The sequence below is a fragment of the Neovison vison genome, chromosome 10, assembly GCF_020171115.1.
Source record: "Neovison vison isolate M4711 chromosome 10, ASM_NN_V1, whole genome shotgun sequence".
Lineage (NCBI taxonomy): Eukaryota > Metazoa > Chordata > Mammalia > Carnivora > Mustelidae > Neogale > Neogale vison.
Window position 1 is genome coordinate 35319662 of NC_058100.1, and position 14545 is coordinate 35334206.

At 36.2% G+C, this 14545-nt stretch overlaps 1 protein-coding gene across 3 annotated transcripts in view; it reads left to right on the forward strand.

Moving 5' to 3' along the window:
• Positions 1 to 14545, forward strand: part of SUCO (SUN domain containing ossification factor) — a 95383-nt gene that overhangs the window by 68472 nt on the left and 12366 nt on the right. For all 3 annotated transcript variants that reach the window (XM_044266988.1, XM_044266990.1, XM_044266989.1), the window contains 4 exons: positions 2872 to 2959; positions 6113 to 6217; positions 7745 to 7899; positions 8373 to 8464. In XM_044266988.1, the coding sequence (XP_044122923.1) occupies positions 2872 to 2959; positions 6113 to 6217; positions 7745 to 7899; positions 8373 to 8464 (440 nt within the window). The remainder of the gene's footprint in view (positions 1 to 2871; positions 2960 to 6112; positions 6218 to 7744; positions 7900 to 8372; positions 8465 to 14545) is intronic.

Sequence of the window (14545 nt, forward strand, 5' to 3'; positions counted from 1 at the left end):
TTAGAAGTACTGAGTGATGTAATACCTTTATGTATTAGGGTGACAACATGTTTTAATTTTCTTCAAAAGTTTCTCTTTTCTTCTATTGTAACTTTAGCCCCTTCTACTGTTTGGTTCCCATAGTACTCATGTGAAAATTATATAACATTTATCTATACTGTGTATGTAATATCTATAAAAACATTAACTATTGAAGCTCTTAGTGGAACTAGGCAAAATATCAAGAGTTTAAATCAGTGAGGACTAGAGTACACTGAATTGGATGATTAGGCAACATCTGCAGTCTTTCAGAGAAGTCCTGGAATCCTAGTTCTGGTTGTGATAATTCATGCTGTTTTGCTCATAAGTGCCAGCGTGCTTGTGCAATGATTAGGGACCCCAGGCACAGTTCTCCATTTTTTATACCTCTTTAGTCTTTTTTATCCCTTAAGTGTGCAGGGTCCTTAGGGCTTCTCCTCCAACATTTTGCAACCACCTAGGCACTAAGTGTCTAGAACGTCTGAAACACCACCTTCCCCTTCTTCTTTTAAATGAAAATGCTACTAATGAGATGTCACTAAGGTCACCATTATATCCTAATGGGTTTCCTCCTAACCCATACAGACAATTTAGTGGCAAATTGTGTGTGCATGTACATGCGTGCCCACTTAAATACTTCCTGCCTGGGGCACCTGGCTAGCTCAGCTGGTTAGGTGTCTGCCTTCAGCTTAAGTCATGATCTTAGGTCCTGGGATCTAGCCCCACACCAGGCTCCCTGCTCAGTGGGAAGTCTGCTTCTCCCTTTCCCTCTCCCTCTTCCCTTCTCCCCACCCACACTTGTGCTGTGATTTCACGCAAATAAATAAAATCTTTTAAAAAAAAAAAAAAAGTACCTCCTACCTGTTTCTCCCTACCCTAACTGCCTCCACAAAGGAATCACAGAAATCACTAATTTTTTTTATGTTTAACTGAGATATAATTGACATTAGTTTCAGGTATACAACATAATGGTTTAATATTTGTATATATTGTGAAATGATTACCACAGTAAGTCTAGTTAACATTCATTAGCACAGAGTTACAAGATGTTTTCCTTGTGACAAGAATTTTCAAGATGTACTCTCCTAGCAACTTTCAGAGACCGAGTATTATTAACTGTAGTTACCATGCTGTACATTATATCCCCTTTATTTATACATTTTATAACTGGAAATCTGTACCTTTGACCCCCTTTGCCCATTTCTCCCATCTCCCATCCCCTACCTCTGATAACCACCAATTTGTTCTCTGTATTTATGAGTTTGAGGGTATTATTCTCATTATTATTTGTATATTCCACATATAAATGAGATTGTATGATATTTGTCTCTTTCTGACTTATTTCAGTTAGCATAATGCTCTCAAGGTCCATCCATCCATGTTGTTGCAAATGGCAAGATTTCCTTTTTTGTGGTTGAATAATACTCCATCGTATACAGATACCACATTTACTTTATCCATTTATCCTTTGATGAACACTTAGGCTGCTTCCATGCTTGGCTGTTTTACATAATGCTTCAGTAGACATGGGGATACATATATCTTTTCAACTTAGTGATTTTTTTCATTTTCTTCAGATAAATACTCAGAAGTCAAGTTACTGGATCATAAATTAGTTTTATTTTTAATTTTTGAGGACCCTCCTTATGTTTTCCAGAGTGACTGCATCAGTTTGCATTTCTACCAACAAGGGTTCCCGTTTCTCTACATCCTTGCCAACATGTGTTATGTCTTACCTTTTTTGGTAATAGCTGTTCTAACAGATGGGAGGTGATCTCGTTATGATTTTGATTTGCACTTCCATGATGATTAGTGATGTTGAGCATCTTTTCATGTACCTGTTGGCCATTCATATAACTTTGTGGAAAAGGTCTGTTTAGATCCTCTGCCACTGGATTCTTTAATTTTTTATTACTGAGTGTTACATGTTCTTTATGTATTTTGGATATTAACTCAATCAGATATGTGATTTGCAAAGTTTTTCTCCCATTTGGCAAGTTGCCTTTTTATTTCTAACGGTCTATAATAGCTATAATAGGTTTAATAATATATAAATTACTTTAAAAGTATTTAAGTAAGTCTTTGACATCAGAAAATATAGAGGGGAAATCATAATAGCTTCCTATTGTAGCTTTATAGGAATTCTTGCTATGCAGAAAATTTTTAGTTTGATATGTACTTGTTTATTTTTGCTTTTGCTGTCAAATCCAAAAAATCATCACCAGGGTCAGTGTCAAGATGCTTACCACCGGGCGCCTGGGTGGCTCAGTGGGTTAAGCCGCTGCCTTCGGCTCAGGTCATGACCTCAGGGTCCTGGGATCGAGTCCTGCATCAGACTCTCTGCTCAGCAGGGAGCCTGCTTCCCTCTATCTCTCTCTCTCTGCCTGCCTCTCCGTCTACTTGTGATCTCTCTCTGTCAAAAAAAAAAAAGATGCTTACCACCTGTTTCTCTTTACATTCAAGTGTTTAATCCATTTTGAGTTACTTCTTGTGTATGGTGTTAGATAGTTGTCCACTGTCACTCCTTTGCCTGTGGCTGTCCAGTTTTCCCAACACCATTTATTGAAGAGATTGTTCTTTCCCCATTTTATATTCTTGGCTCCTTTGTCATAAATTGATTGATCACATATGTGACTGATCTTACATTGTAGTGAGATATGGAGAATTGATGTTAAGGTAGAAGATACCTAAGGGATCTCTTTATTTTACTTTTGTAAGTGTTCCAGGCCTCAGTAAGAGTCATTTTCAAAAAAGTATATTTATCTCACATATTGAAATCAGAAGTGTGTTTCCAGTAATAAGTTAATGAATAAGAAATTAAAACTATTTAATAAATCCTTTCTTACTCCCCAGGTACCGAAAACAAATGGAAGAAATGCAGAAGGCCTTTAATAAAACAATAGTAAAACTTCAGAATACTTCAAGAATAGCAGAGGAGCAGGTGGGTCATCTTCAACTCTTATTTACTTTTTATATAAATTTCTCTTGAATTTTATAGGCTCTTGCTGGTAAGAAGGATAAGTAGTGTAGGTTCTTTCTTTCCCCTGATAGTTGATGTAAAAGCCTATTATGTGATGTCATATTTGGGAAATTACCTAGCTATTAGCATCTGTTTTTCCTCCAGAGAAAATTTCTTGAGCATTATTCCTATTACGTTTCCAAGTCTGTGTGTGTATATGTGGTAGAAGTGCAGTGGCCTTTTTTTAAGCAGCTTTGTTAAACTCAAATCTTTTGTGGTTTTCTACACAGCTAATCTAATTGATTGCAGATAAGAACAGTTCTGTTTCTTCTTTTTAATCCTTATACCTTTTCATTTCTTCTTTTTTTCCTCTATCTGTTATCTGTGATGCAGTATGATTGATAATATTGGCCATTACTCTGTCTTGTTGATTTTAAGGAAACAATTTCAGTATCACACAATTTCAGTATTATAATATCCAGATGTTTATTAAAAGTTTTTATAGTGTGTTACTATGATGAAGAAATTTTATACTTTTCTAAAAGTTTATCTGGGACTAGGGGATGCTGGGATGAAGCGAGGAGGCCTGAGGTTTTAGAGTTTAGTGCATTTTATTGCTAGTTAAACTCTAAACTAGAACACAATCCAGTTGTGATTCCATACAAATTTCCTCTTTAGTGTCTTTTTTTTAAATTGAAGTTTGAGAGTTATTTAAAATGTATTCAAAATACAAGTCCTTTATTAGAGATGTACTTTGCAAATTTTTCTTCCAGTTTGTTATTTTTCATTCTCTTAGAAGTGTCTTTTGAAGAGCAGTTTTTAATTTGTTAAAACCTATTTATCTGTTCTCTCTTTGCTCTATAAAATCTTTCCCTTACACAGAGTCACAAAGAATTTTTCCTCAGTTTTCTTCTGAACGTTTTATGTATAAATATAAATCAATTCAACATATATTTATATATGTGTGTGTGTGTGTGTGTATGTGTGTGTGTATATATGGGTGCGTTTCAGGACTTCTTTTTTATTCTGTTCATCTTTTTTTATGCTGATAACCAGACTGTTGGGATTATTGTAGCTTTATAGGAACTCTTGAAGTCACGTAGTGTGAATCTTCCAACTTTGTTCGTCTCTTTCAAAACTGTTTTGGCTAATACGGATTTTAGAATCAGCTTTTCAATATCTACAAAAAACAACCTGTTTGCATCTTGATTAGATTTTGTTGAATTTATACATCAGTTTGGAGAATTGACATCTTAACAATATTATCTTCTGACCCATGAACACAGTAGTTATTTAGTACTCCATTAATTTTAATGGTTAAAATGATTTCCCCTCTATATTTTCTGATGTCAAAGACTTACTTAAATACTTTTAAAATAATTTATGTATTATTAAAAGTATTGTAAATAAATCTTGATTAGAAGTGTTAACTTATTAAATTTCATAGTTTTTTCTTTAAATGTAATTATCTGGAATTTATCAGTATTTGTCAAATGTGAGTCAGAAAAAACAGTTTTATGAGTCAGGTTAAGCATTTTAAACAAACGAAGTAGGATAGAAACTACCAGAGTGTATTGCAGTAAGGGAAGTAAGTGAAACTTTTTGTTATATTTTTATGCATCCATCTCTCCCAACCCACCGACCCCCTGGCCCCCCCTTCCTCCCCCCCCCACACAGTTGAGATTTAAAACCTATTTATTTATTTGTTTGTTTGTTTGTTTATTTATTTTAAGGTTTTTATTTATTTAAATGAGAGAAAGCACAAGCAGGGGGAGTGGCAGGCAGAAGGAGAGGAAGAAGCAAGCTTCCCACTGAGTGGGGAGCCCGATGGGGGTCTTGATCCCAGGACTTTGGGATCATGACCTAAGCCAAAGGCAGGTGCTTAACGACTGAGCCACCCAGGCGCCCCTAAAACTTACATAACTTACATAAATCTAAGTTTGGAAAACTTAGGTCTAGAGTGATAAATGGTTATATAACTACTTCATACATGATCCTAAATAGAGTCTTAGATTTTTACATTCTGCCTTCTTCTGATCCTCCCCAAATTCAGTAGTAAGTCAAAATTTTCAGGATAGTCTCCCTAATATGGGTTCCTGATGAGGAATATGATGCATAATTTCCTAAAGTATGCATGCAAATATTTCACATAAAAACATGTTTGTTCATTATAAAAGTTTTAAAAATCTAGAGCTAGAGGACGCCTGGTGGCTCAGTGGGTTGGGCCACTGCCTTCGGCTCGGGCCGTGATCTCGGGGTCCTGGGATCGAGTCCCGCGTCGGGCTCTCTGCTCAGCGGGGAGCCTGCTTCCTCCTCTCTCTCTCTGCCTGCCTCTCTGCCTGCTTGTGATCTCTATCAAATAAATTAATTTAAAAATCTTAAAAAGAAAATCTAGAGCTAGAGAGATGGGTGTTTTTGATTAATTTATTTTCATTGGTGATACTCTAGCATTGACAAGATTAACTGTTGTAGGGTTTTGACTATGTGACATTCTAAGTTCCATCCTAGTGTGCAACAGAATAGAACTTTTAAATTTTTTGGTATGAGCCTGCTTCATATCCAAAAACATTTTTCAAAAACTTTTCAATATGTTTTTGTGCTGACTGCTTTGGCTTAAAAATACTTATTTGATAGGGGTGCCTGGGTGGCTCAGTGGGTTAAAGCCTCTGCCTTCGGCTCGGGTCATGATCCCAGGGTCTGGGGATCGAGCCCTGCATCGGGCTTTCTGCCTGCCTCTCTGCCTGCTTGTGATCTCTCTCTCTGTCACATAAATAATAAAATCTTTAAAAAAAAAATAAAACTTATTTGACAAAGTGATTATTTTGCATACAGCCGGTTTATGCACATGGAGCTGATATTAACTTGAAAAGTAATTTGTTATTACACAGTAATCCAAATGGTAGCAGTAAATAGCAAAATGGTTTTTTGGAGGGCTAAGGAGAGGGAGGGTTCAGCATTTTTTGTTTTTTTAAAAATTTCTGGTCACACTTTACAATATTGATTCATTAAAAACTTGTATTAATATATTTTTTTTTCTTGAGGAACTTAGTAATTTTACTGGAACTTATACAGTGTATATAATGTACAGATAAAACTTTCATACACACAAAAATAATATTTCTTCCTTTATCATAGGATCAGCGGCAAACTGAAGCCATCCAGTTACTACAGGCACAGCTGACCAACATGACACAGCTTGTTTCAAACTTATCAACAACAGTGGCAGAATTAAAACGCGAGGTATTGTTATTACTGGTTTTGTAAGACACACTGCATATATAGAGGTTGTTAAAAAGGCAGGCTTGTTAAGAACATGGTATCTAAGAACTTCAACCAAACAAAATGGTCAATTTCTAGAGTGCTTCTTCAGAATACCAGAATGTGGCATTTTGAAGTTTTGGAAATACACAAATTATGATAATTTTTTGGAAAAGGCATTTGTAGTTTAGGTCTTAACCTAAAATATGGTTATAAAGCAGTTCTGTTAGGCCTTTTGCAGACCACTAATGTGTCATTTTCAGTTTATAAAGGCTTATTGAGTTGCTTAATAAAGCAAAAATTTTATTGACTTAGTATTTCCTGAGCATCCATTGTATGTGGGTGTGAGCTGTATAGTACTTGGAGTGTACAGCAGTGAGTATCCTTGGCACTGCACAGAGCCTCTCTTCTTGGGGGATGGGGAATACTTACAGTAAATATATGTGAGGGACAGTGGAATGCAGAATGAAATGTGTGTGTATGGAGTGGTGTGGTAAGGGTTGCTCCTTTAGCTACGGTGGTTTTGGAAGGCTTATCTGAGGCAGTGGCATTAGAGCTTGAGTGCTCAACGGGGGGCCTTGGGTCAGAGCAAACCTGTTACTAGCCACACTCCGGCAAAGGACCCACGATTGGAAACAATGTGATATGTTTAGTTGGCCTGGCTGGAGCAGAATGAAGGAAAGGAGGGTAAGAAGTACCTTCAGGGTATGATGGGGCTCAGGTCATGGAGGCCTTTGTAGGCAATTTAGAGTTTGAACTTTATTCTAATCATTGCAACTCATTGGAAAGAATTAAGAAGTGATGGGGGTCATCTCATTGAGGATATGTTGAGAAACTCCCTGTTTGTTGCTCTGGAGAATTGCCTCTTAGGGAAGAGCAAAAGCAGAAGTGGGGAGGATGCCAGTTAGGATGTAGTCATGGTAACCTGGGTGAGGTGACACCGATTTGGACTAGGGTTTTAGAAGTGGAGAACATTGTGAAGTTGTTGAATTCAGGAAATATTTAAGAGAAGGAGAAGCCTTGATGAAAGATTGGATGTGTGGGGTGGGGAACTAAGGATGACCCCATGTTTTTTGCTTAAATAACTGGGCGATTAGACTAGGTAGGAGCAAGATTTTTTTTTTTTCTCCCCAAGTAGGAGATAGTACAGATGGAAAAACACAGCAAATGTAGCAAAATATTAACTATTGGTGAACATAGTTGAAAGGCATGAATATATTCATTGCTATTTTTTAAAAGTTTTCCATAGGTTTGAAAATGTTTAAAGATTTGTGGAGGAGGGGAGAAGACAGAGTAAGACATTACCTCAGTAGTTCATTTTCTAAGAGCATGCCATGCATTTTTTGGTTTTGAAACACATTAAAAAATGTTTAAAACGATTTGTTCTTTGAATTTTATATTCCATGGCATTTTTCCTTAATAAAATTTTAAAATAATAAAATATAATAATACAATATTTAATATTATTATAATATATAAAATATAACTAAATCCTTTTTCTCCTCTCAGGTTTCAGATCGACAAAGCTATCTTGTCATATCTTTGGTTCTCTGTGTTGTCTTGGGACTAATGCTTTGTATGCAGCGTTGTCGAAACACCTCTCAATTTGATGGAGATTATATTTCGAAACTCCCTAAAAGTAATCAATATCCAAGCCCTAAAAGGTAATGTCAGCATTTTATTTCACATTTTTTACTATGTGTTTTTTTATATTTTTGAGAAATTTTATTGAATAAGGGAATACTGAAATAATTTTTTTTCCCCATATGATATCTTAAAATTGCAGTGTTAAAACAACATTGGAATTAGCAAGATAGTCCTGTATCTGGAAGGTTCTATAGACTGAAATAAAGAGAACATTAATAAGAAGTGCATAAACCATTGAAATATTTTGGTTGTGAAGGATGCTCGAATGTGGAATTCAAAGGGAGAGGATAATAGGTATTTTAATATAGCACCTTTTAGAGAATGATCCTTAATTTTTTTTACATGTAATAGCAGTAAATGGAGTTTTACATTAGAGATTGGTATTCCGTGGTATGTTCAGTTCTCAGCAGCTTCCATCAGGCCCCAGCTGCAGAGTAAATTATATGTCGTTTACGCATTGTGCCCAGTGTTGACTTTCTTCATGTTTTAGGTGTTTCTCATCTTACGATGATATGAATTTGAAAAGGAGAACTTCATTCCCACTCATCAGATCCAAGTCTCTACAGTTAACTGGCAAAGAAGGTAGATTTTTGTGCCATGTTTATATGTAAACAGGAATCTAGCTCCCTTCTGCATAAGCGCAGTGTCCGTGCTATGTTCAGCACCATCTGCAGCAGCGTCACGGGCATAAGTAACCTTTGTGTTTGCGCCGCGTCAAAGCCGCCTTGCCACTTGCACACTTTCTTTCTGTCTTTATTCCTAAGAGCCCAGAGGGTGGGGAAGGGGGGCTTAGTTTAATTAGCCACTGGTAGCTTTGTTTGCACATGCTCCTGTTTAGAAGTATTTCTTTTTAGAAAGGGATGTTTGAGAAAGTTCAACAGATTTGGAAAACCTGAATGTGCTCCCATAGCATCCTGTGCTTATCTGCCTCCTCTTCTTGTACAGGTAGGACCCCTTTTGTCTCTAGTTGAGGACTGTGAGGCACTTTCTGGCGGGGGGAATAATCTAGTTTATCTCTTTTTTATAGGCCAGGGTCTGTAATAGCATTCCATTGTCTAACACTCAGTGAATACTTAAATTTAAATGAATGAATTAGTACCGAGTGGCTATTTTTCTATATCATTTCTTTCATAATTAGCACTTCCTAAGAGACTTAGCTTTATAGCAGTATTAAAATAACCAAGTTAATTGTATATTTCAGTTAGGATTGCTTTCTTAATAATGACTGGCTTCTCTTGCCTTAGGATTTAGTAACAGCAGCACGTTTCAATTGACTAAATCGTTGGAGTAATCATTGCTGAGCATTGCTGATTTACTGTGATCACAGAGTTCACAGATATAACCTATTATATGTGTGTTTGCTTAACACTAGTAAATCTCTTCTTCCTGTTTTTTTCTTTCTTTTTCTGTTCTTTTGGGTGATTTTCTTTTATAACAACATTTTTAATTTAAGTGTTAGGTATTAAGAAAATGTAATTGTTATGTGTAAAGCTTGATGAATTTTCATAAACCAAATGAACACACCTGTGTGACCAACACACCCAGACTGAGAGAACATTATCCAGCATCCCAGCCTCTGCTTCTGCTCTTTTAGTCACTGTCCGTCCCTTCCCAAGGTCGCCACCGTTTTGATCTCTGACTTTTGATGTAGTGATGTTGAACATCTTTTCATGTGCTTTGGGACATTTGTAAATCATCTTTGGAGAAATGTCCTTTTAAATTTAAATTGAATTTAAATGAATTTAAAAGAGTTTTTCTTTAACTTTTTTGTTGTTAATTTCTCCAATGTCATGAAGTCTCTTCATGTTTCCTTGTAGAAATTTTATAGTTTTACATCTTACATTTAGGTCTTTAATCCATTTTGAGTTGACTTATGTATATTGTGGAAAATAGGGTTCAACCTCATTCTTTTACATGTCAGTATCCAGTTTTCCCAGGACTATTTGTTGAAGAAACTGTTTTTCCTTATTGACTGGTCTTACTATTTTTGTTGAAGATTATTTGACTGTGTGAGTTTGTTTCTGGGTCCTTTATTATTTTGGTCTGTTTACCAGTCTTTATGCCATTATTACACTGTTTGTTTTGTTTTATTTTGTTTAAAGATTTACTTATTTGAGAGAGAGACAGAAAATGGTGGGGGTGGGGGACAGAAGGATAGAGAAAGAGAGAATCTTAAGCAGACTTTTTGCTCAGTGTAGAGCCCCATGCGGGGCTGGATCTTACAACTCTAAGATAACGATCTGAGCTGAAACCAAGAGCTGGACACTTCACCGACTGTGCCACCTAGGCACTCCGGTACCATGCTGTTTTATTTTGTTCTGTTTTTAAGATTAATTTATTTAAGAGAGAGAGAGAGAGGCAGGGAGGGACAAGGGAATAGGGAGAGAGAGTCTTAAGCAGACTCCATGCTGAGTGTAGAGCCCGACACCAGGTTTGATCTCATGACACTGAGCGGAAACCAAGAGTTCTGTGGTTAACTGACTGTGCTACTCAGGTATCCCAGTACAGCACTGTTTTGATGACTATAGCTTTGTGACATGTTCTGAAATCAAGAAGTATGAATCCTCAAACTTTATTCTTTTTAAAAATAATCTGGCCTATCTAAGGTCATTTGAGAAGTGATAAAAATTTTAGGATTTTTTTTTTCTACTTCAGCAAAAAAATATTGTTGGAATTTTGATAGGGATTGTGCTGAATCTGTATTACCATTTGACAGTATGGACATCTTAACAATATTAAGTGTTCCACTCATGAACGTGAGATGGTTTCTCATTTGTGTCATCTTTTTTATTTTTATATTTTTATTTTTATTTTTATTTTTATTTTTATTTTTTTAAGATTTTATTTATTTATTTGAGAGAGAGAGACAGTGAGAGAGAGCATGAGCGAGGAGAAGGTCAGAGAGCGAAGCAGACTCCCCATGGAGCTGGGAGTCCGATGCGGGACTCGATCCCGGGACTCCAGGATCACGCCCTGAGCTGGAGGCAGTCGTCCAACCAACTGAGCCACCCAGACGTCCCTATTTTTATATTTTTAAAGATTTTATTTATTTATTTGACAGAGGAAGACACAGCAAGAGAGGGAACACAAGCAGGGGGAGGGGGAAAGGGAGAGAGAAAAGCAGACTTCCCACTGAGTGTGGAGTCTGATGTGGAGCTCGATCTCAGGACCCTGGGATCGTGACCTGAACTGAAGGCAGTTGCTTTAACAACTGAGCCACCCAGTACCCCTGTGTCTTCTGTTTTAAATTTGTTTGTATATTCTTTAATTTCTTCTGTCAATATTTTGTAGTTTTCCTTATACTTTCTTAGGCATATCTCTAAGTATTTTATTCTTTTTGATACTATTGTAAATGGAATTGTTTTCTTAATTTCCTTTTTGGATTGTTAAGTGTTAAAAGTATAGAAGTGCAGCCGGTTTTTTTGTGCTTTGATTTTGTGTCCTGCAACTTTGCTGAATCCATCAGCAGTTTTTTAATGCAATTCTTAGGATTTTCTATGTGTGAGATCATGTCATCTCTGAACAGAGATAATTTTACTTCCTTTTGTCCAATGTGGGGTGGGTGGGGAGAGGGAGAGAGAATCCCAAGCAGCTCCACACCTAGCCCAGAGTCCAACGACCCTGAGATCATGACCTGAGCCAAAATCAAGAATACGAGGCTTAACTGACTGAGCCACCCAGGCAACCCCCCTTTTGTCTGATTTGGATGCCTTTTATTTCCTTTCTTGCCTTATTGCTCTGGCTAGGACTTCTAGTACTAAGTTGAATAGAAGAGAGCTGGCATCCTTGTCTTGTTCCTGATCTTAGAGGAAAAGCTTTCAGTCTTTTGTCATTATTATGTCAGCTGTAGGCTTTTTCATAAATGGCCTTTAATATGTTGAGGTTTCCTTTTGTTCATAGTTTATTGAGTATTGTTAGCATGAAAGGTATTGAATCTTGCCATGTGCTTTTTCTGCATCAGTTGGGATTATCATGTACGTGGCTTCTGTCCTTCATTCTTTTATTTTTTTAAAGATTTTATTTATTTATTTGACAGAGAGAGAGAGAGAGAGAGATCACAAGTAGGCAGAGAGGGAGGGGGAAGCAGGCTTCCTGCTGAGCAGAGAGCCCGATGTGGGGCTTGATCTCAGGACCTTGAGATGATGACCTGAGCTGAAGGCAGAGGCTTAACTCACTGAACCACCCAGGCGCCCCTGTCCTTCACTCTTTTAATGTGTATTACATTGATTGATGTTCATATGTTGAATCATTCTTGTTATTCTAGAAATAAATCTCCATTTATGTAATATCATTTTAATGTGCTATCAAATTTCCTTTGCTTATATTTCATTGAAGATTTTTGTATCAGTATTCATTAGGGGTATTGGTCTGTAGTTTTTCTGTAGTGCCTTTGTCTGGCTTTGGTATCAGGGTAATTCTGATTATATAGAATGAGTTTGGAAGTGTTCCCTCTCTGGATTTTTGGAAGAGTTTCAAGAATTGGTGTTAGTTCTTCTTTAAATGTTTGGTAGAATTCTTTAATGGAACTATCTAGTTGGGGGGCTTTTCTTTGTTGAGAGGTTTTGATTATTGATTCAGTCTCCTTACTTGTTATTGGTCTTTTAATATTTTCTCTTTCTTCATGATTTATTCTTGATGTGTGTTGCTAGAAGTTTATCCATTTCTTCTGGGTTTCCAATTTTTTGGAGTACAGTTGTTCATAGTAGTCTCTTAAAGTCATTTTTCTGTGGCTTGGTTGTAATGCTCCATGTCTTCTTCTTATATATCCTAGGATTTTGTACAAAGTCGATATGGATTAATACAAAATTGACAAATTACATAACCTCTTGCCTGCTAAGTATTTAAGATAATAATGGGGCTTAGATAATCCATGTTTTAACTTAACATTAATTCATTTTAAGTCTTATTCTCTTAGTATCCTTCTCTCTCTTCATCAGATTTATACTTTGATTTGCAACTCTCACTTTTGTTGATAAATCAGGTGGACCAAAATTGTTTCAGTTTTTTGTAATACATTTTTACTGTGAAATAGAAGGGAAACAAAACCCAAAAATATGCATAAACTAGAATATACAACTTGCAAAGTAATTATAAAGTGAATGCCTGTGTAGCTAACATTCAGATCAAGGAGTAGAATAAGATGGGCATTCTTGGTATTGCTTCTCCCAGAAATAGCTATCTTGAATTTTGAAATAATCATACACTTGGTTTTCTTAATAGTTTTACCATCAGTGTTTGGATCCCTCACAGTGTAATAAAAGTTTTGCCTGATTTTGAGCTTTTGATAAATTGAATCATACCATATGTAAACATTTTTGTCTTCAGCATTCTGTTGGGAGATTCATATACACGATTGCACCCATTTCAATATTGTATACTATTTCAGTAGCTAATTCACAGTGAATTTATCCATTCTACTATTGCTTAGCTTGGGGCTATTACAGTTAACGCTGCTGTAAACATGCATTTGTATACTTGAACATAGTTGTATGAATTTCTCTAGGAATACTACCTAGGTGTAATACTGCTGGATTATAGAGAATGCTGATCGGCAAGTCATCAGGTAACGGCATGTTTTTCCACAGTGGCTTTAAAACAGTTTGTGCTTCCACCAGTGCTGTGGGGATTTCCATTATTTTGCATTCTTGCCAACAAACACTTAGGATTCTTAGGTTTTTTTTTTTTTTTTTTTTTAAGATCTTATTTATTTATTTGACAGAGAGAGATCACAAGCAGGCAGAGAGGCAGGCAGAGAGAGAGAGGAGGAAGCAGGCTCCCTGCTGAGCAGAGAGCCCAATGCGGGACTCGATCCCAGGACCCTGAGACCATGACCTGAGCTGAAGGCAGTGGCTCAACCCACCGAGCCACCCCGGTGCCCCGGATTCTTAGGTTTTAAAGTGTTCGTTAACCTCAGTGAAGTTGTGATTTGCATTTACCTGATTACTAATGAAGTTGAACATCTTTATTTATGCCTTTTAGTTATTTGACTTTCCTGGGCAATTTTAAGGTTTTGCCTGTTCTTCTTTTGGGTTGTTTATATCTTTTGTGGTGGTATATAATTATTTTTAAGATTTTGATTCTAGTCATTGATAAGTATTTTGCAGATATCTTATTTTGCTTTGAAACTTGTGTTTTATATGGAGTTTTTTTTTTTAAAGAAGAGAAGCTCCTCTTAATGTTAGTGTAATCAAATGTATACATTTTCCCCCATTATGGTTAGCTTTTTATCTCCTGTTGAAACAGAATTTTTTGCCCTAAGTTAATGGATGATATTCTCTTATAATTTCTTTTAAATATTTACTTCAGTTTTTATTGTTAGGTCTTTAATCTACCTGGAATTTACTTTTTTTTTTTATGTTTGGTGTTAGGTAGGAATTCCAGTGTATAATTTTATGTGAATTTTCAATTGTTTCAGGTTTCTTGGCCATTATTGGCTCTTTATCTTTCCATATAGATTTGGAATCCTCTAATGTTTCATCGCAAACAAAATTTGATTGAGATTACATAGATTGCATATCAATTTGGGAAGGATATAGCATATCCCTTTTTACTCCAAAAGGGTCAAACTTTTGGGAGCTTTATTCCTAGGATATTTTTTGATGCTGTTGTAAATTGTATCATGGGCACGCATGTGTGTATTTGTGTGTTTATTGATGGTATTTA